The 20,924-nt window shown below is 45.2% G+C and overlaps 1 protein-coding gene across 6 annotated transcripts in view; it reads right to left on the reverse strand.

Annotated features, from left to right (window-relative positions):
* Positions 1-20,924, reverse strand: part of AFF1 (ALF transcription elongation factor 1) — a 199,450-nt gene that overhangs the window by 130,292 nt on the left and 48,234 nt on the right. Inside the window, exon 1 of one of the 6 annotated variants that reach the window (XM_084881679.1) lies at positions 1,941-2,252. The exons of 4 other annotated variants lie outside the window; for them this stretch is intronic. In XM_084881679.1, the coding sequence (XP_084737805.1) occupies positions 1,941-1,957 (17 nt within the window). In that variant the 5' untranslated portion in view covers positions 1,958-2,252. Of the gene's footprint in view, positions 1-1,940; positions 2,253-20,924 lie in introns of those variants that run through there. One more of the 6 variants, XM_084881680.1, reaches the window with a different exon arrangement.

Genomic DNA, 20,924 nt, shown 5'->3' on the forward strand with positions numbered 1-20,924 from the left:
TACCCACTCTCCCTCAAAACTGCGTGCCTAAATGAGCTTGGCCCTCGTTCCAGATGTAAAGGAAGAAAACGGACCTTTACCATTTGTGAGCTCTCCTGCCAGTATGTGGGCTAAAGAAACGGCCCACATCATAGGCCTGTGGCTTTGTTCCTAGTTCAAGGGCATGTCTGAGAGCCAGGTAGAAGAGTGAAATATGGACAGTCCTCCCGTTTCAACTGCTGACAGGTTGAACCACCACACTAATAACTCAGGTTACATCTTGGAGGGAAGCACTTTCAGCAGAAATCGTTTTTTTGGCACGCTTTTATTGCACCGAGGCCGCTCCGCTCCCTTGTAACACCTCACCTCAGCATTCACGAGGCAGCCTGGAAGTGAGCAAGCGCTCTACCTGTGTGACCTCGAGCAAGAAAGGCTGGCTGGGCCTCAGTTTCCTTAACTGACCTCGTGTGAACATAAAAGCCCTCGCCTTCTTAAGTGACCGAGGAGAGGCAGAGGTAATCCAATTAAAGCCCTGGTGCCTGGCACACCGCGGCATCCAACGTAGCCATTAAATCCGTTTATTCCTAATTAGTGTAAGGGCTGGGGCACTGAAATCACTCACACCTGAATTCAAATCCCAGCTCCGTATTATTGCACTAAGAGAGCGGTTACTGAGTTTCTTAGATCAAAGTGTATCTTAACCGAAGGTTTTGTGCCATGCACCCCTTTGGCAGTTAAATGTCAGGTGAACTTAGCAAAAATAAATATGCAACTTTGGTTTCCCATCCACGTTGCTCTCCTTAGCCCCAAGTTAAGAACTTCCTAGAGCAATCAATAAAATGGGGGCAGATTAACCACTGCGTTGAGAGGATTACACATGCAAAGCAGGTAGCGCCTAGGAGAGGCGCTCTGCGTGGAGCAGTTCTTTTTCTCCCTTGAAAAGTCCAGCTCTTACAGAAAAGAATTTACTGAAGTCTCACCCCCAAATCGCTGGACCACCAATATCCACTGCAAGAGCCCTCTTGAATAGCTTACGCCTGTGACACCAAACTGCTTTCTAGTAAGTCTAAAGGTAAAAAAAAAATAAATAAACACATAAATACACCTAACTCCTGTGTCCTCGAGCAGCGCCAACTGCTGTCACAACTAAGAGGCGCTCCCACCACAGTCTGCCTCTCACCGCAGTCACTAACGCCTTGTCATCATCAGTCCCTAACGCTCCCGTTACAAAATGAGCTGAAAACCACGGAGAGCCGGAGCCTGGGGCTCGCCCCACAGCGTCTCCCCCCACCCCCCCCACACACACCCCAACTGCTGCTCATTACCCTCCGCTCCCCCGGCCTCTGCCCGCTCAGCAGATTCAAGCTGCGCCGTTTTATGGGGAATTCGTACATTTTCGCAATAAAATTTCCAATCGCTCCCTAGGCAAATGCTCAACCCCCCCCCCCCCTTCCCCAACCCCATCCCCCAAGGTGGACTGTTTTTTACATTAAGTGGTCCCTCCAACTCTACTCACGACACGAGAAGGGAATTAAAAAAAGACAAAAAAGAAAAAAACAAACAAGCGAACCAAGGAAGGTGCACAAAGAAAGTAAACCATTTGGGGAACGGGGGGGCAGACGCGTCCCATCCACTTCATGTCTCTGGCACTAACGCCGGTTTTGGGGGAGAGGAGAGCCTGTTCCCTCGAATCCTCACTTGAATGCAAGCACCGGGACCTGTCTGGGATGTCCGCTGCCGTTTGTTTTTTTTTTTTTCCCCCCCTCTGACAGTAACTAACGACCCCGGCACCGGGGAGGAGGAGAGGCGGAGGAGAGCGCGGTGACAAAGCTGCTCCCCCTTCCCGCCCCGCTCCCCCTCCGCGGCACCCCAACCCTCCTCCTCCCCCCGCAACCTGCCCCATCCCCGGGCACCACCACCGACAACACACCGGGGAAAAGTTTCTCCGGCGCCCGGCTCACCTGGACTGGGCTGCCATCCTTCAGTCGCTGGCGCTCAAGGTCTCCTGTCCATCAGCGCCCGCCCCCCGCGGCCCTGCTGCCCGCGCCGCGCTCACCATCGGCCGGCGCCGGCGGGGACGGCTCCCCTGCGCGGCGGCTCCCGGGTGCGGGCTGAGGACCTGCTCCGAGCCCGGCGTCCGCGGCTCAGCCTCCGGCTCCCAGCGCATTGGCTCGCACTAATCCTGATGGACATCCGGGCACTGGGGCCTCCGCGGGCCCACCCCACTCGGGCCGGGCCGAAGGGGGGTGGGGGGGAGGAACACCGCGTCCGAATGCAAAGCAAGATCCCGCAGGGCTATTTCGGGGGGGAGGGAAGGACATGAAAGGGGTCCACGCCCAAAGCCCTCCAGCTCCCACCCGACAGCATGAGACCTCGGCCAGGATTGGATAGGAAAGGGAATCTTTGGGGCTCCATGGAAGTTGTCCAGAGTTCGCGCGAACACCCCCCCTCCCCGTGAGCAAAGTTCAGATGGTACGGCCCTCCGCCTTAAATGGGCATGGCGCTCGGCCGGGGCGAGCCGGAGGCTGGGCTGCGCGGGCGGGCGGGGGCGCGGCAGCCCGGCTCAGCCCGGCCGCTGGCGGCGAGCCCCGCCTGCAGGCTCCGGGGCCGGTGTTCCTGCCAGGTTTAACAAAGTACAAACACGCCGCCGGAACCGAAGGTACCCGGCCGCTCGGAACTCCGGCTCCCATTGGAGTATTTGTTGAGCCCTGAGCCCCAGGAGGCTGCAGGGAGCAGGGAATAAAAAAACCACAGCGGTAAACCGTGCTCGCTACACTTTTGATCTCTGCAAACGCTTGCAGCCAGGAAATGGGCAACTCACGCACACACTTGTTTGCTCGCTTTCAGTTTTGATTTCATTTTATATGGAGACAAATATTTACAAAACTCCCTCTTAAAAAAAAAACAAAAAAAAAACATGCAGATAGATTACAAAGGAAACGAACTCAATTTGGTTCTTGAAGTAATTCAGGGGTTGACACCATTTTCCAAAAATGACTGAGGATGCAAACGGACAGCAGAGTGAACTGTTATAAGAAGTACAAATGAAATCGCGTCCTGGGCTGGGGAAGGCATTTAAATTTAAACTGTGCCTAAAGAAAAAGAAAAACTTCGTTGGGTAGAGATGGAGGGAGGGGACCACAGCATCACGAAGGAGCTGGAAATTCTTAAATGAATGCCTGTCCTGTGCACTCCCCACTCCAGCTAGAATCGTGACAGTTTCCAGGCTGTATTACTAAGAAGCCCTAGAATTCAGACATGTTGATGTCTGGCACAAAAAAAATAAAATAAAAAAGCTGGGAGGCTGGGGGTGGGAGAAAGGCCCAAATCATCTCCCAGGGTGACTCTCAAAGTGTGATTAGTGGACTCTGGAGAGTCCCCACGACCTTCTCGGAGGTCAAAACTATTTTTAGAATAACACAAAGACATTATTTGTCTTTTCACTGTGCTGACATTTGCACTCACGGTGCAAAAGTAATTGTGGGGAAACGGCTGGCGCCTTAGCGCTAATCAAGGCAGCGGCAGCAAATGGGCCTGGTAGTCCCTGCCTTCTTCACCGCACATTAGCAATAAAAAATGGAAGAAAAAAAAAAAGCACACACCAATTTCCTTCGAGAAAGCCCTTAAGGAAGCGAGCTGTAGGAATTACTACTTTATTAAATCTTGACCCTTGAGTCCAGGTCATTTTGATGTTCTTTGTGACAGAATGGGAAGTACACAGGAAGCACTCGGCTGCTGCGGAGTGGAGTACAATGGGGGTCTGGAAAAAAGGCACTTGTGTAATTGAGTTGCAAGCTGCACTAGCTGCTTTCTCATGGACGACCATTTTCTCTTGAAATAACAATTGACAAAATGTGGGTACCCTGACTTGGGTATATTGGGCCGTCATTTTCTCAACAGTGAACAGAGTGAGTCTGTTTCTGAAAGGAAAACAACTGACAGTATTTGTTGTCAACAACCAACTTTGAGCTTCCCAGCATTTTAGATAACTTCACATCTGCCACCCAATACTTAAAAGATTTTTCTGATGAGATAAGGACAGTAATGAGCGGGATTTTAGAAGGTCTGCCTGACTTAGTATCCAATATTTTCTGAATGGTACAAAATCACTCATGAGTAAAAGATCCACTGAAAGTGCAAGACAGACCAATGGATTTTAATGTAGCAAAGTGAAAAACAAAACAAAAATGCTCAGTGATATGATTTCAGATTCCACACTGTAACGAACCTCTCAGAAACAATGACTTGTGGTGGAGTTTGGGCACAGTATATAAAAAAGGGTATTTTCTCTGTAAGACTGAAGCTTCTTCATAGACTTTAACCAAAACACTGTTAAAACTGAATACAAAAAAAGATATGAGATTCCCACTGTCTTCTATTAAACTAGACAATAAAGACATTTGCATAAATGTAAAATAACACCCACTCCTCTTACTAATTTTTTCGATTTTGGAAATAAGTTGTTTTTTTTTCCCAATGAATTTTGGGGTGCAAAATTATTCCATGTCATTTGCCAATATTTCCATGTCTCCCTCACCTCTCTCCACACTCATCATGGTTCCCTTATATTAAAGGTAATATTGTTATATTATAGCTATTACCATGAAACCTCTTAGCACCTAGATCAGCCTTAGCAAAAATGTGGTCAAATCACTTGGAACATTGTAAAAACATAAACTCCAGAACTACGGAATCAAAATCCGTATGGGGTGAGGTCTCAGGCATGTGCATTTTAACAAATTCGCCAGCCAATACTTGAATGCTTATATGTGAACCACTTACTTAGATCATGTGTATTTAGAAAATGTTAAGAGCTTTTTGACTCAGTGTTGGTTCATAATCCCTCAGTCATTTTAAGGATCATGGTTAGAAGCTTTTATTTTCATTCCTAAGAGTTCTCTATTGAACAATAAAATTCCATTGAAGATATATATATTCTTTTGTAATAGTAGAGAGACAAACCTACCTTAAGAAAACAAAGTATATACATTCAGACAAAAGTCTCCTCCCAGAAATGTTCTGCTTGTCATTTCCCCCCATTTTTCTCTTGCTGTTCTAAATACCAAATATGATCATTTATGCTTTAAACAAATTGATGTCGGACATATAAGTAAGCTGAAACAATATTCCATAATATAGCATTTACTCACAATTTTTCCATTTGCCACAAGCTAGAATGGTAACAACACTGATATTTAAAATTAAATGTTTCCTCTGTGAGCGGTGTCCATTGTCCTGACATTATTTAAATACTATGAAGAAATGAAAGAATACAGCAAATATTGACCCAAAAGGAAATTTGGAATGAACAGCAGATCAGGATTACAACTGAGATTCCCTGGCCTCTCCAGATCATCTGTAATGTAAATTGGTGAGGGTAATATGAAACAGAAGTGGGACTACACTAGATTTGCAATAAACCTAAAAATACTGGAGGTAAGGGCAGGAGAAATTCTGTAACGGAATACTATATGTGGCTGAAGAACTACTGCGATACAACCATGGGTGCTGTTATTTCCAAGTGTCTGAAAACACCATTGTACCCGACCCACAGACTTGTTCAGCAGCCACACTGAACAAAAAGACATTCTTAACCTTTCGGTGGCATAGAATTCTTTGGCTTTCTGATGAAATCTGAGGATACAGGACCACATACAACATCTGTTATACTGTGATGTGGTTCATGATTTCCTTGCAACCCTCTTAGCAAAGACCTGACGCTCTCTAGACTTGGGAAGACTTCCTGGGCCCTAGAGTATGCTCAGACTGGACCAACTAATACATCCAATTTACCTGGAAGATAAAGAGTACGACCACCTGCCAATCTTCACTGCCCTTTTACAAAATTAGGATTATATTAGTCATTGCCCAGTCCAGTGAAGGCTTTTGAATGAAAATATTGGAAAGCTGTTATATAACAGCAAAACATCATCTACCTAATGAAATAAGTTTTTCTGTACAGTGAAAATGTGCTAATCAGCTCTACATTTCCTGAATTCATCAATCCTACAGTAACCAGGTATGCTAAAACCAAAAGAGGAAGGTATACGATTTAATAATTAGGGCAGAATTTATAAGACTTTAATAAATAGGGGAGAATTTAGAGTAGTCTACTATCTGAAATAGATTCTTGAATCACAAGAGTACCTTTTTATTAGTTCTTTAAAGATTTTTTTTGAAATTGATTTTTAGAGAGAGGGAAGAGAGAGAATCATGGATGTGAGAGCAGAACATCAATTTCCTGCCTCCTGCAGGCCCCCTACCAGGAAGAGAGCCTGAAATCCAGGGATGGGCATGGGATTAGAACCTGCAACCTTTCCATGCACGAGACAATGCCCAACCAACTTAGCCACATCAGCCAGGGCTTTATTCGCTCTTTACTAGTAAATCAATGAGCTTTATAAGTGACTTATACACATGTAGTGGCAACAATATATGTGGCATATGTAACACATTTTAAATACAATCACAAATGTGCACTAGATATTGTTATCTTAGAGTGAAAATAATATTTAAGTGCTCCATCATTTATTTGGCAAGATATATATGACAAGCGATATATATATATATATCGCTTGTCATTTCCGGTCATTTTTCTCTTGCTGTTCTAAATATCAAATGTGATCATTTATGCTTTAAACAAATTGATGTCAGACATATAAGTAAGCCGAAACAATATTTCATAATATAGCATTATATATATATATATATATATATATATATATATATATATATATATATAAATAGATGGAAGACAAAAATCTAACACACCTTAATTATTGTTTAAAAATATGAACAGATTGTCCTAACCGGTTTGGCTCAGTGGATAAGAGCATCGGCCTGCGGACCGAAAGGTCCCAGGTTCAATTCCGGTCAAGTGCATGTACCTTGGTTGTGGGCACATCCCCAGTAGTGGGTGTGCAGCTGATTGGTGTTTCTCTCTCATCAATGTTTCTAACTCTCTCCCCCTCTCCCTTCCTCTCTATAAAAAAATCAATACAATATATATTTTTTAAAATGTGAACAGTTTGCTCTTATCGGAACTATAAAATACCTCATTCAGGGTATACATTTGTACCATGATGCTCATTCAATGAGTCTACTCTCTAGGAGCACTTTTGATCTAAAATATACACAGGTCAAATCTGCTCACTAAGAATTGCTACTTCGTTTCAATGGAACGTTGTTTAATGAGGACACTACACAAATCACTTCACCAGGAGAAGGGTTCTCAAGGTTGCCACTAGGACCTGATCTCAAATAAATCAACCCCGGAAAAGGGAGGAGAGACAAAGGAGGAGAAACAGAGCAGTGCCCAGGGGAGAGGCCGCAGGGAAAACGGTGCAGAAAGCATCACTGAAAAGGAGCCTGCTCCCCCTTCCCCTTCCGCTGTGACCTCAACACAAAGCAGTCCTGAGAGAGCTCTCTCCCTCCCCAGGCAATATTCCAGATCCACCCCCTCTCAGTCCTCTACCAGGGTCTTCAACATGGGGTACATGGAAACTCTCAAGAAGCATGAGGGCGAAGGTTTTAAGTAAATCTATGACCAGGTCTTTAATTTCCAAATCCCTTTCCTAAAACCAGGGTTCAGGATTTCCTTTCCCTTCCTTCTTGCCTTTCCCTTCATGAACAAGAAAGCAGGCCTCTCACCCATCCAAATCAACCTTAAGAGGGTACACTACTCCCCGATAAGAATACCTCTAAGGCCCCAAAGGAACAGTTCTACATGGGAGGAGGGTGCCTGCCTAAGCTCAAATCAGCAAATAGGAATAGACCTCCAGGTAGCCCCATGCGGTACCTCCCTAGCTGTTCCAACTCACCCTCAGGTGGAAACGTACGCACAGGTGACTGGGGTCCCTCAGCCAGAGAACTGGACTTCTACGGATTGCCCACAGTTCTTGCTAAGTTTGACCGAGCAAAAAATCAAAGACAGAAGACAAACTTTTAAATGCATGAATCACACGGTTTATTTACCAGAGTCCTGGTGGTTTCCAGAAGCCTTGGCAAGCCACCTGAAGATCTGCGCTGACAGACACACACTTGAACAGGTACGATGCTGGCTGTGCTTCGGTCACAGTGGAGGCCTCAGAGGCTCGGCTCCCGGGCAGAGTGACAGCGGACTCGGGCAGAGCTTCGAACAGGAGCAGGAAGGGAGCGGAGGGTCACCGTCAGTGGAGAAGCATCAGGTGCCTCTGACCGGTGCCTCCACGTCCTTTTCTTTCATGGCCCATTCTGGGCGGTCCCTCGGTCCTTCTGGGTGTCACCAATGGGTCTTCGGTGTGCCTTATCGGGGGTCTCACAGGCAGCCTCGCCTGGCACACTGCTACTTGTTTACAACTTCAGAGATTAACACATGTCAGGGGCGTTCACACACACTCAGGGTTACAACTTCAAAACAACTTCAAAATATGCACTCTAAGTTTCAAAATGGAGGGGGTTGTGCTGAGTGTGATTCACATAAAATAAACACTTTCGATCAAGTTTAAATCACACAAATATAAATCACACTAATATAACTATATAACACTAGCTATGTATTAGAATTCTGAAATAAGATGGACAGGGCCGTCAGAAGTCAGATTTTCTCTGCTAGGTCTCATGGTAAGCCTGAGAATAAAGACTTGCGATTTTTCAACATTCTGTTGGGAGTGCACAAAGGTTTTAAAGCCTACTGCCCAGCTTGACCTCTTTCTTCACCTCTTTTCTTTTTTCTCTGCTTCTAGTCCAAATTTCTCCAAATCTCCCTCTACTGTGCACTGATAAAGCATCCCTCCTTCCCCTCCCAAGGACGCCCCCACCCATCTACACCAATGACTTATTCCCAGCCTACAAACAAGCTCAAGTTCCCTCAACCCCTCATCCCAACACACACACATTCACACTCACACTCCCTCTCACACACACCTTTTCAGACTTTTTATTTTGGAATACTTTTCGATTTACAGAAAAGTTGCAAATTCCCCAGCCAGTTCCCCCATTGTCACATCTTACAATACCACTTGTCATTTGTCAAACTGAGAAATCAGCATAGGCTACTCCTGTGGACTAAACTCCGGACTTGATTCTGATTTCATTCGCTTCTCTGTTAATGTCCTCTTTCTGTTCCAAAGACCCAATCCAGGGCATCCCCACTGCCCTGGGTCTGTGACAGTTTCTCAGTCCCCCCTTCAAGCTTTGCACTCAGACCGGGTGTCCTGCAGAGTGTCGCTCTAACTGGGCTTGTCCAATGTTTTTCCCTTCAAGAGAGGGAGGGGATTGTATTTCACCGCCTGTAGGGTGGTAGGTCTACACATATTATTTAGAATTCTTGTGTAAGGAAGATTTTCTTCTCCGGTTATTCATTTAGTCAATCGCTATGGACGTGCAGGTATTTATTTTATACTTCGGGTTATAATCCAATACTGCACGATGTATTTTGTTGCTCAGTTGTTCAGGCCTTGGCCATTGGGAGCTCTTTCAGGTTAGCTCCTTGCCCCTTTGACTTGCTCCCATTTTGTCACTGGCTTATCTTTTGAGCACTTCCTTACTTTCTGTACTACAAGGAGCTCCAGGCTCACCTTCTATTTTCTCTGCCCCACCCAGTTCTACCATCAGCCGTTTCCCCAGTATCAGTCTCACCCCATATCAATCTCCAGCTCCTTAAAAGCCATGCCTCAGGCTCAGCCATCCCAGCTGGACTTTCTCAACCAATGGCCTCCTCCCTTCCTAAGGCCAGTGACCACCTTCCTTGAAGCTCTCCTCTGTGCCCTTTCAGAATACCACTCTAGTTAGGGAGCGGCTCATTTTATGTTATAATTCCTTCTGCTCACACGCACGGGATCCAATAGAAACGACCAGAAAACTTCCCTGCCCTCTCAGCCGACACCATGTCATGGACAGTACCATCAGTGACTTCCCCAGGTGTCACTCCAGCCCAACCCAACTCCATGTCTGTTCTTCTCAGCTGCGCCCAAACTCTTTCCTGGGTGTGAAAAGGCACTTGGGAGGTTGTATAAAATAAATAAATTAGTGAAAAGTGCATCACACTAGAGAGGCCAAGGAAAAGCTATCATTCAGCCTGCACACCGCTCAGGTCCACAGGGTGGTTTCCCCAGAGGAAGGAGGGCATGTCATCACCAAAGGCAGAATGGGAGGGAGCGAGGGTGGCACGGAGACGCGGAAGCAGTTAATTGGACATCTGAATCCTATAGCTCTGTAATGTTTGTACCTGTAATGATTAGCAATAAGCCCCTTGAAATTGGACCTGCCCCCCTAAGTTTTAGAGAAGCTGAACCCAGTGAGTATGCTCAATAATGAGTGTGCAGGGAGTGGGGCAGTAGTGATGCTTTTAAAAAGGAAAGGCAGTGGGCGAGGGAAAGAGACGCTGTCAGACTGAGAAATGGCTCAGGCCGGGCAGTGACCGCCCCCAGAACCCCAACTCAACATGAATCTGATTGGCCCCAGATCCAACCTCCACCGCTCCCCTTGGTCCTTGGTGATCCAACAGTCACCCAAACTAAAGATCAGGCACTCACTCCTTTTCCTGGTGCTTTCCCCGCATATAAATCACCACAAAAATCCCAGAGTGCTCTGGAGCTAGTAAAAGTACAGGAGTGCAGAAAGCATCCCTTTAGAATGTTTTGAATTTCTAAAACTAGTCTCTAATTACTTTCTCTCCCTGGGTTGAACATGCTTTCACCCTCCTGTTTTACAGACACCTTTAATAGCATGGAAATACATAATACAGTACAAGGGAGTGTCTTAAAAGCTGTGGCAATACTCTGCACTTGCCGTGATCCCACGTCAGCAGAACTGATTAAATATGCATAGTCCAAAAGATCGACTGGGCCCCTTTTTTCCAAAATGCTGGCAGATGACCTATCTTTTCTGCACATCTTAGGATGTTCTAAGTACTATAAAATGAACACATACCTGCTTTGTCGTGGCACACAGAAAAGAAAATCACAACTGTGAGGAAGGAAGTGGAGTCCCGCGCCACTGAATGACGGAGACACATTCTGAGGAACACGTCCTTCTGAGAACGGGTCCTTAGGCAACTTTGCCACGGGGGCGGGGATGGGGGGGGGGGAGACATCCCAGAGTGCACGTACACAGACCTAGATGGTGAGACGCCTGCCCTCTGAGGCTCCATGGCATAGCCTACTGACTCTAGGACACCAGCCTGGACAGCATGTACTTGTAGAAAACATGAGATTAAATCAAGCCCAAGAGAAAAGGATGCGATCAAAGAGACTGAGTAAACAAGAGACATATAAGGCTGCTGCCAGCACAAACATGGCAACACTGCTTTACAGCAACCATGTTTTAATAAGTAGAAAGAATACACTCTAAATTAATGATAAATAGTACAGTCAATACATAAACCAGTGACATAGTCATTTATCCTCACTATCAAAGTATTCTGAACCCGTACAACATTGTTTGTGCTATGCTTTTATCTGAGAGGCAGCACAGAGGGTTTGTTTACACCAGCATCACCACACACACACACACACACACACACATGAGTAATGTGTTGTGCTGTGACATTTCCGTGGCTATGGCATCACTCAGCAAAGAGGAGTTTTTCAGCCCCATGGCTATCTTATGGAATCACTGTGGTGTGTAGTCATGCAGCGAGTAGGTGACTGTAAAATAAAATCTTAGCTCCCGAAAGGAAGCAGGGGTCATCTCTGTACCTCCAGGCAAGAATGCTCTCTCTCTCTACCGAGACTGGCCTGTCTGCCTTCCTCCAGAAACCACTGCTGGGATGACAAGGCAGCCCCTGCCACTGCTGGCAAGGGATGGGCACGGGCAAGTTCTGTGCTCTGTAGCGCTGGCATTGGCTTTTCTGCAGTTCTCACCCACTGATTCTCCTGCCCTCTTGAACCTAATGTGGACATCTAGCTTTCTTTTTTTTTTTTGCCTTCTTGTTTTTAAAGGGAATAATATCAACCTTTATTTTTCTCTTTTGTGGATCTGCAGGGGGACTGGGTGCAGCTGGGACAGGTGGGATCCCCTGAGCTTGGCTACCTAGGGTTGGAACATGTGCAAGGTGACCAGATGTCCCGCTTTTGGCGGGACAGTCCCGATTTTTACCAATTTGTCCCATGAACTTTTTTAAAACGCCGTGGGACGCGGGACAAATTGGTAAAAATCGGGACTTTAAAAAACAAACAAACAAACAAAAAAAAACGCCATGGGACGAGGGGCACATTGGTAAAAATCGGGACTGTCCCGCCAAAAGCGGGACGTCTGGTCACATGTGCCGGTGGGTTCCGGCCAGCTCCACGGGACTCTTCACTCTGGGCGCCATCCAGCTTTCTTAGGCTTACTGCTTGCTGCTGGGTCTGGTTCTGTCCTTCTCCCTTGCCCCTATGAGGTTTTTGCGTTTAAAATGCATTTATGGTGAACACATTAATATACTATATACTGAGTAAGACCCAGTCTGCAGGATCTCTGTCTTGTCATAGAAATGTTTAGTCATTTATTTAAATTATTGATATAGTTGGGTTTAAGTTCCACCAACTTGGTGTTTGTTCTCCATTTATCCCTCAGGGTTTTCTTCCCCTGTGGCTTCCTTCCTGCATTCTTTTGCAAATTTTCAGGACCCATGCAAACTTACACAATCAAAACTCTGAGGGTGGGGCCCAGCAATTAGTCCCACAAACCCTCCAGGTGATTCTGTGGTACAGGAAAGTTTGGGAACTGCTGCTCCAGGGCTAACATCCTTAATTAAGGTGACCAGACTTCCCGCTTTTGGCAGGACAGTCCCAATTTTTAACAATTTGTCCCGTCCCCGTGGCATTTTTTAAAAGTCTCGATTTTTTGAAAGAATCTTAAAATGCCTCGGGACACAGGACAAATTATTAAAAATCAGGACTGTGCGGCCAAAAGCGGGAAGTCTGGTCACCTTATTAATTTACCAAATCTTATGTAGAGTCACTATTGTACCCATTCACAGCTTCTAATTCCTTTTTGAAATTAACAATAATCGTAGCCCTGGCCAATGTGGCTGAGTTGGTTGGAGCACAGTCCCATGCACCTAACGGCCAAGGGTTTGATTCTGGTCAGGGCACATAACCAGTGCTGGTTCAATCCCTAGTCCATGTTTCTCTCTCTCTCCCTTCCTCATTTTCTAAAATTAATAAAAACATATCCTCAGGTGAAGAGGATACAATCTTCTTTGTATCCATTTTGATGGCACTCCCACCACTCTTATTTCAGGTTCTTCATATATCATCAGGCTTTTTTCAATGGCTTCAAAAGAATTATTTCTCTTGCCAACTCTCTCCCCTGACTCAAACTTCAACATTACTGCCAGAATATAGAATATACCATTTTAAAATATACATCAATGCTATTCTATTACGAAAAGGACAAAAATAAAATGTGCATTTCCTCTGTCTCCAGAATGAAAACCAATTTCCTCAGGAGGCATCTAATCCCCTTGCACAGCTTGGCACAACTTCAGTAGCCTTCTCCTCCACCATCTTCCCTCCATCCTCTCCCAACCCCATCTCACAACCCCCTCCAGCCAGACACTTCCCTCATGCCGCCTGATCTCTTTGCTGGAATGTCTTTCCCCCTCTCCTCCACCACTGTTATTCCAACCCCAACAATGGCAGCTCTCCTCGGAAGCCGTCTCTGCTATCTTAACCTTCACTTCTTACCTACCAGGAGCTCCTAGCTCTCAGGTACATCAAGCCTTGAGGTTGGATGGGATTAAGGGAACGTTGGCTTCTTTGCACTGAAACAGAGACCTGTGGAGAACTCCGCAGAGTTGCAGCTTGGAAGCCTTCCTCCTACACGTGAATTAAAGGGAGCGATCTCACCCCAAACCAGGTCTATCTGCGGGTTCTCTCATTGTGTAATCAATGGACTCTGACCCGGGTCCACAAATAAAGCAACATTTCAAAAAGTCCAAAGAAATCACGCATTTACCCATGGAAAGGGTGGGAAGGACTCTGGAGCTGATGCCAACTCTGTGGTCACACCAGCTAGCTCAGGCTGATCAGGAATCTGACGGGCTACTGCTTATGGTTTGATTAATTCAAACATAAGAAAACAAAGTTGTTCAAACGTAGTGTGCTTAGTAGAGAAACTCTTTCAAGACATGGGGTCCAAAGAAGAAGTTAAAAAGAATAGAAAGTAGTCATTTGAAGCACACACAGAGGACATCGCTTTGAAGACAGGTATATCCACGACGATGTGAACTAATGAAAATAATTCAGGTCCTCCAGTCTTCACAGCCTTGCCTTCCACAAGGACATCGCCTGGGGAGACTGATAAATTCCTGACTCTCACACCCAGGCCAATGAGTCCCCGGGGAAGGGGCCCAGGCCTCAGTACTTTAAATGTCCTCAGGGGATCTAATGTGCATCAAGTGGAGAGCTGGTGCTGCTGAGGCATTCCCGCAAACAGAAAATACTCCAAAAGTAGTGGCGGTGGCGGTGGCGGCGGCATCGGCGGTGGCAGCCACTTCCGTGGGAGGCTTGTTGGAAGGGCAGAATCTCAGGTCATCGGAACACATGTCCTGGGTGATTCACATGCCCGTTCACTACCGAGAAGTACTGCATTGTAATCTACAGAACACCTACGAATCCCTGCAACTCTCAAAGACAAGTGACCCACCGTCAGCCTAAAACATTCATCTCCAAACAGTGTTTCCATGCAGTCCTTTATGTGCGGGGGGCTTTTCCATCCCTTTAAGCCACCCCCAAATTTTTCCTGAAAACACATAAGAAAAGAGAAAGGATTGCAGAATTAAAATAGAGGTTATATTTTCCAAGAGCCTTTGCAGGTTGTTGTTGGTGGTTGTTGTTTTTTTTTTTTTACTTTTGTGGGAATTTTTTTTTTTTACATATATAGACAAGCCACAATGATCACTTATTGCAGCATATAAATGACACAAAGATCTTGTCTCCCCACACATAAAAGAAGTTGCATCAACTAGTAACCATCTCCGTGATGCCCAGGCCTGTCCTAAATGGGTCTGTCTTTACTTCTAGCAAGTGCTTGGGCCCAAACCATTCGAAACCTAATGTGGGGGTACAAATTTTACATTCTGTTTGAAGACTGAGGAGCTCCTCCAAAAAGTCAGTAGAGTTTTTATTTGAGGTGTATTTGTCATGAGCTCTACTTCCTATCAAAGTCACAATAAAAAATAAAAAAAAGGAAAGTTAAAATGAAATCAGTCAACATTTATTAAGCACCTATAACGTGCAAAGCCCTATTGTTGTGAGCATCCCCCGAGGAGACACTTACATGTTTGTGTCTTCCCACAATGCCAGGTTCGTTAGGGGAGACCTCCCCAATAAGCCAATACGATTACATGCAGGGTGCATGCAGAGAGGGGGAGCTAGTGTGATAGAATGAGCAGAGCAAAGCCCCAATCCCTGAGGCATCCACAGACAGAGAGGCCAGGGTCGGTCTCATGGCCGGTGGAGACAGTGGCAGCACTGGCCAGGGGAGAGGTCCCGCGAGACCCCTGGTACAGCCAAGCTCGAGCGTCAAACGGATAAGCTCTGAGTTCGGATGGCCCACAATGGGAGAAGGTGCCATTCATAACTGTGTCCAGATGGAGTTCTTATCTAAGTGGCCAGACTTGTGGTTTTGAGCACTCCCGGCCCCTCCCACGGGCGTTCCTGCTACACCCCATTACCTCCGCCGTGGACATATTGTTACTTGACAAAACTGTCATGGTTGACAGTTATGGTTAACTCCGCATTAGATCAAAGGTGTCCAAAAATTCCACTCTGCTCTCACGCTCTACACCTGTGCAACCTTACAGGGGAGATTTTAACAATCCTTGTCTTCTTAACACTTACTCAGGGAACGGTTCACCCTGTTTTCTAAATCCTAAATACCTTGAAAATATAACAAATCTACCTTTAAAAAAACTGGTTAATGACCAATTAAACCTTTTCATGATCAAGGATCTATTAGTTATTGAGCCAATGAAATAATTCGTTTTAAGCTTTATGCTTAAGGATTCACTGAAAAAATTACAGCCATCTTAGTTCACAGAATGTACTGTCTAGCTCTCAGAAATGAGGGGGCTTCCCCAGCTATTCCAATTAGGAACTCGGTCAAGGTGAGAACTCTCAGCTGGAAACTGTGACAGCCTTGTTAGTGCCCTTCGGACCTCCAAGCCAGCTCAATGCCTTCAAATGCTTAACAACTGAATGGGCCCCTGCATTTCCAATCGGAAATTCACAGGAAGATTACTTTCTCCCTGATATAAGGTGATCAGACGTCCCGCTTTTGGCGGGACAGTCCCGATTTTTAACAATTTGTCCCACCGCAGAACTTTTTTAAAACACCATGTAACATGGGACAAATTGTTAAAAATCGGGACTGTCCTGCCACAAGTGGGACGTCTGGTCACCTTACCCTAATATAATAACATTCCCTCAGTACACATGCTTGAGTCATTCAGGAAGAGTCTTAGATACTAAAGCCTAGCAAAGCAAGGTGCTGGACTATTTTGTGAGTGCCAGAGCTGGGAACATCTGCTGAGCACCCATAATACACCCGGCACTGTTCTCCGTGCTTCGTGTGTATTAAAAGTAATTCCTGCCACGGGTTTTTAAGCCAAGTACAGGATTACCACCTCTGCTTATAGATAAGGAACCGGAGGCCCAAGAGGCTGGGTAATTTCCCTGAAGCCGTGCAGCTGGTCAGTGGTGGGACTGAGCTATGACCAGGGTCCATGCTCTCAACCACTAACCCAGGCAGCCTCCTGGAGAAGCTACTATTACCTCCTTCAAAAGTCAATCATAAGACTGTTTTTATAGGTTTTTTTTTTAAAAGTCATTCTCCCTGGTGTTTAGCTGTGTTTCATCATAGCGCTCCCAAATTTGACATCACTTTTTTAAGGTCAGCTTTTCTGCAGAAGGCAAACAGTGATTTATTATCATACTTGGGTGGTTTCGCTTTTGCTAGGAGTGCGGAAAACAAAAATTCAGTATCTGAGACCAGAGTGTTTATCATATTTCAATGATTACACATAAGGATACTCAAAAAAAAAAAAAAAAAAAAAAAGCAATTTCAAGTAAACATGAACTCCTATCCTGTTTTCCATCTGAGGTCTCAGGCCATTTAACCACCCCCAGAAAAGATGTAAGAGAAAGTCTACAGAGCTGTAAGTTCGTGTTCTTAAGTCTCAAGTAATAGTAACGCTGCCATGGACGGTGGTGTCATCTAGATCCCTCTTGTTATGCTGGAAAGAGGTTTTAGAATAAGAACTAACTTGACTGAAACCATTTCCACTCACAGCATTTCTCTCTCTCCTCTAACAAATGTGGACTTGCAGGGGGCCATATATGTAGGTTACATATTCCCTACAACCTCCACAAAGTAGTTCACAGCAGAGAGACCAAGATAAAGTAATAAAGAAACAAAACAAAACAAAACAATTTTCTGCCCAGACGATTTTCCTAAGGCTCCTACATGATCCTCACAGTTGAAGCAAGTTCCTTGGCACCATGCCCTCTAGATAGGGCCCCACACCTCCCACACGCAGTGCGAAAGCCCAGCTTTTATAAACTCTGATAACACTCAAACACATGTTACCACCCACACGCCTCCTTGTGGACCGCATCCCGTCTGCGGACAGTCTGAAGCCGCTCCCGGGGGCCGGCTGCTTCCAGAAGCTCCAGCGTACCGCTCTGGAGATGGAGCCCACGGCCTCGGTGGCCTTCACACCTCTTTGATGTCATCAGCTAAACCGAGGCTCCTTGAATATACCAACACAGAGGTGCGTGCCTGGGTTAGGGTCCTGCTCTCTCCTGCTCCTGGTGCAGCCTTTAGGAAGCACCAAATCCTTACCCCTCCACCATGGTCACTGCCCCTGGTCTCCGCAATCGCCAGTTATCACCTTCGGAGGATCGAGGACTTCCACAGGGAGGGCTGGCGGCCAGCCAAGTCTGACTCAGCCTGTTTGTTGTCAAGCCCCTGGCTGACCCCTCACTCAAGGGTCAGAGCTGTTGTGTTCAGACCCTGCTCTGCAGGGGCAGAGGGCCAGGAAGGGAGCACAGAGCAGCTTCCTGCGGTCGATCGGGCCTTCCAGCCTGAGCGCTGGCGTCTCTGCCCTCCGAGGAGCACCTATTAAATAGAGCCTTTTCCACAAGCAGCGCCACTGCTTGCACAGAACAGCACGGGGAAGACCCTGAGAAGGAAAATAGGAGAGCATGGCTATTCCATAGGGAGCAGAAAGGAAAAAGAAAAGATACCTAATAGATAAGAAATTCAAGTACCAGGATTTTCCAGGCTAAAAGAGACTTTAAGATGAAGATTTTTGTGAATGCTATTATCCCATCTAAATTCTTCCCTTTATTATTAATAAACTCATTATTGTTTAACAAGAGGCCCGGTGCATGAAATTCAGCCCTCAGCCAGGCCTGCACCCTCTTGCAATCCGGGACCCCCTCAGGGGATGTCCGACTGCTGGCTTAGGACTGATTCTGCAAGGATCCCTGTGGGATTGTGCCTAAACCAGCAGTCAGTCATCCCTCTTGCAATACAGCATGTTTGGGTCCTAACTGCTCTCTTGCCTGCCTGCCTCATCACCCCTAACCTCTGGCCTGCCTGCCTGATTGCTCCTAACTGCTCGCCTGCTTTCCTGATTCCCCCTAACCACTATGCCTGCCTGCCTCATTGACCCTGACCACTCTATCTGCCTGCCTGATCACTTCCAACTGCCTCTGCCTTGGCCCCCACTGCCATGGCTTTGTCTGGAAGGGTATCTGGATGGTTGTTCCGCTGTCCAGTTTAATTAGCATATTATGCTTTTATTATTATAGATTATTATAGATACTAACAAAATTTTCCGTTTAATAGCCTCAAATATCTCATTAGTCTTTAAATTTAATTGTGTGCTCATATCCAAATTTAATTGTGTGTTCATATCTTTCATTACAAGGTTGATGTCTATTAGGTTTTTCAGTAACTTTTACAATTATATATATTATTTTATTAAGATTTGTTGGGGGGAAATTTTTCTGTAGAGTTCTCACATTATGGGTTTTGCTCGTAGCACATAAGGTGTGTCCTTTAATATGTTTCTCAGTCCAGTGCATTTCCCACAAACCAGCCTGATGCATTTCTGTCCAAATTCTTGGAAGAGCTGTCTCATAGGTGGTTTGTCCACATCCCACTAAATCACATCAGAATGCACAATAGTTATATCTATGTAATATACATCCTTAGTTTCCATTGATATTTATAATTAAGTTTAGGATGACAGTATTTTTACTTAATCTCTTTTCTCTTACACTGAAAGTTATGTTTCCTGACAAATGTAGTAATACCTCTATCATTATTAAACATGTTTGCTGAGTAGTTTAAAGTTTCTTCGTCATTTAAGTCACTTGACATATAGCTAATCCTCACTTTTTAGGACCATAAAAATGTCAGAACAGGATGAAACTTTGCAAGACAATAATCAATGAGGAAAGTTATCATTGTTCCATGTCTTTGACAAATTTTTGTCCAAACGCTAAAAACGGTTAAGTTATAAATGTATAAGTTTATAGGGAAATAACATGTCATAAAGAAGTTATAATTAAGCAACAAATTACATATAAATAATCTACAAATAACATAGTTACCAATTTATAGGGAAATGAACAAAAATAGCAAAACTAATATTTCTTTAATATGCTGTGATTCAGAACATCAGACACCTTGAGAAATAAAAGGTTTTATTTCTGTGTTTAAATGCTTTCTGAAAGCCCTTTGAACAGGGCTTTCCTCCTTAGTGTTACATAACTTCTGACACAAAGCAAACATCTTTTCTAAGCCTTGGCAAACTGTCCAAGCCCTTTCTAAGTACGGATTGACTTCCAGCATTTTATCCTTTGCTCTTCCGATGTGGTCAAATATCTCCGACAGCTCCTTCATGGGAATGCTTTTGAGGCACCACTTCCTCTGGGACGTCTTCCTCCTTCTCATCACAACCCTGTTTACGCGCCTAAGTTCCCCGCCCCTCCTTCCCGGGCCGCCCAGCCCCACAGCAGCCATTTCTTCCTACCTTCCCTCACGCTCTAGGAGAAGACCACTGCCAGAGAAGACCCTGTGGGATTGTGCCTAAACAAGCAGTCAGTCATCCCTCTTGCAATACGGCATATTTCTTTCCTGCACTTTCATCTGCGCGGGCCGATTCTCTCTTTTGAAGATGAGCCACTTACGTGAAATGTCCCGTGGGTTTGTCATTGGAAAACAAGACGACAACAGAACTACAGCTTGCTTTCTTTGCAGGAACTAAATGACCGCGACCAATCCCCAGCAGGCTTTAAAAGAAGTGGCATGATTTGCTTACTGATCGCAATGCCATCTGGTATTTATGTATTGATTGGTGGTGTAAGGAGCTAGCCGCAAAGTTTGTGCTTTATGAAACTGCTGTGCTAACTGAAATTTGAATCGCCGCGTTGGGGAAAGGGTGTTATTTAAGCCATGTTAATAACGCAAATGTATGGATGCTGGAACCGTGCAAAGCAAGGGCGGCCTGTAATTCCTCTCAGGAGCTATAAACCACCAACCTGAGAATCTATTAAATTCATGGGTTCACTGTAGCTTTCCATTATTAAGGAATGACTAACGTTTTGACTTAATTGCTCAATAATTATTTGTAACATTTAGTGGTTCCAAAGGGAGCCACAAAGCACGTAAATTCAGGGAAGTCTAACTTCTCTTTTTGTCCCCTTGCCTGTTTTTGTGTTTATTCTTCTGTTGCTTATTCTTGTAATATTAGCAAATACATACACACTTTCATATTCTCATTCTTTTACTAAATAAAAGATAGCATAATTACACATTCTATTCTGCACCTTATTTTTAAAAATACTATGTCTTAGAGATCACACAGTAGAAGAGTCCTCACTTCCTTTTACATGGTATTAAGTCCCAGATTTTTAAAAAACCCAACTCCCTATTAATATCCAGACTCATTCCAGTCTTTCGCT

The sequence above is a fragment of the Pipistrellus hanaki genome (genome assembly GCF_964339955.1).
Source record: "Pipistrellus hanaki genome assembly, chromosome: 1".
NCBI classification, from domain to species: Eukaryota; Metazoa; Chordata; class Mammalia; order Chiroptera; family Vespertilionidae; genus Pipistrellus; species Pipistrellus hanaki.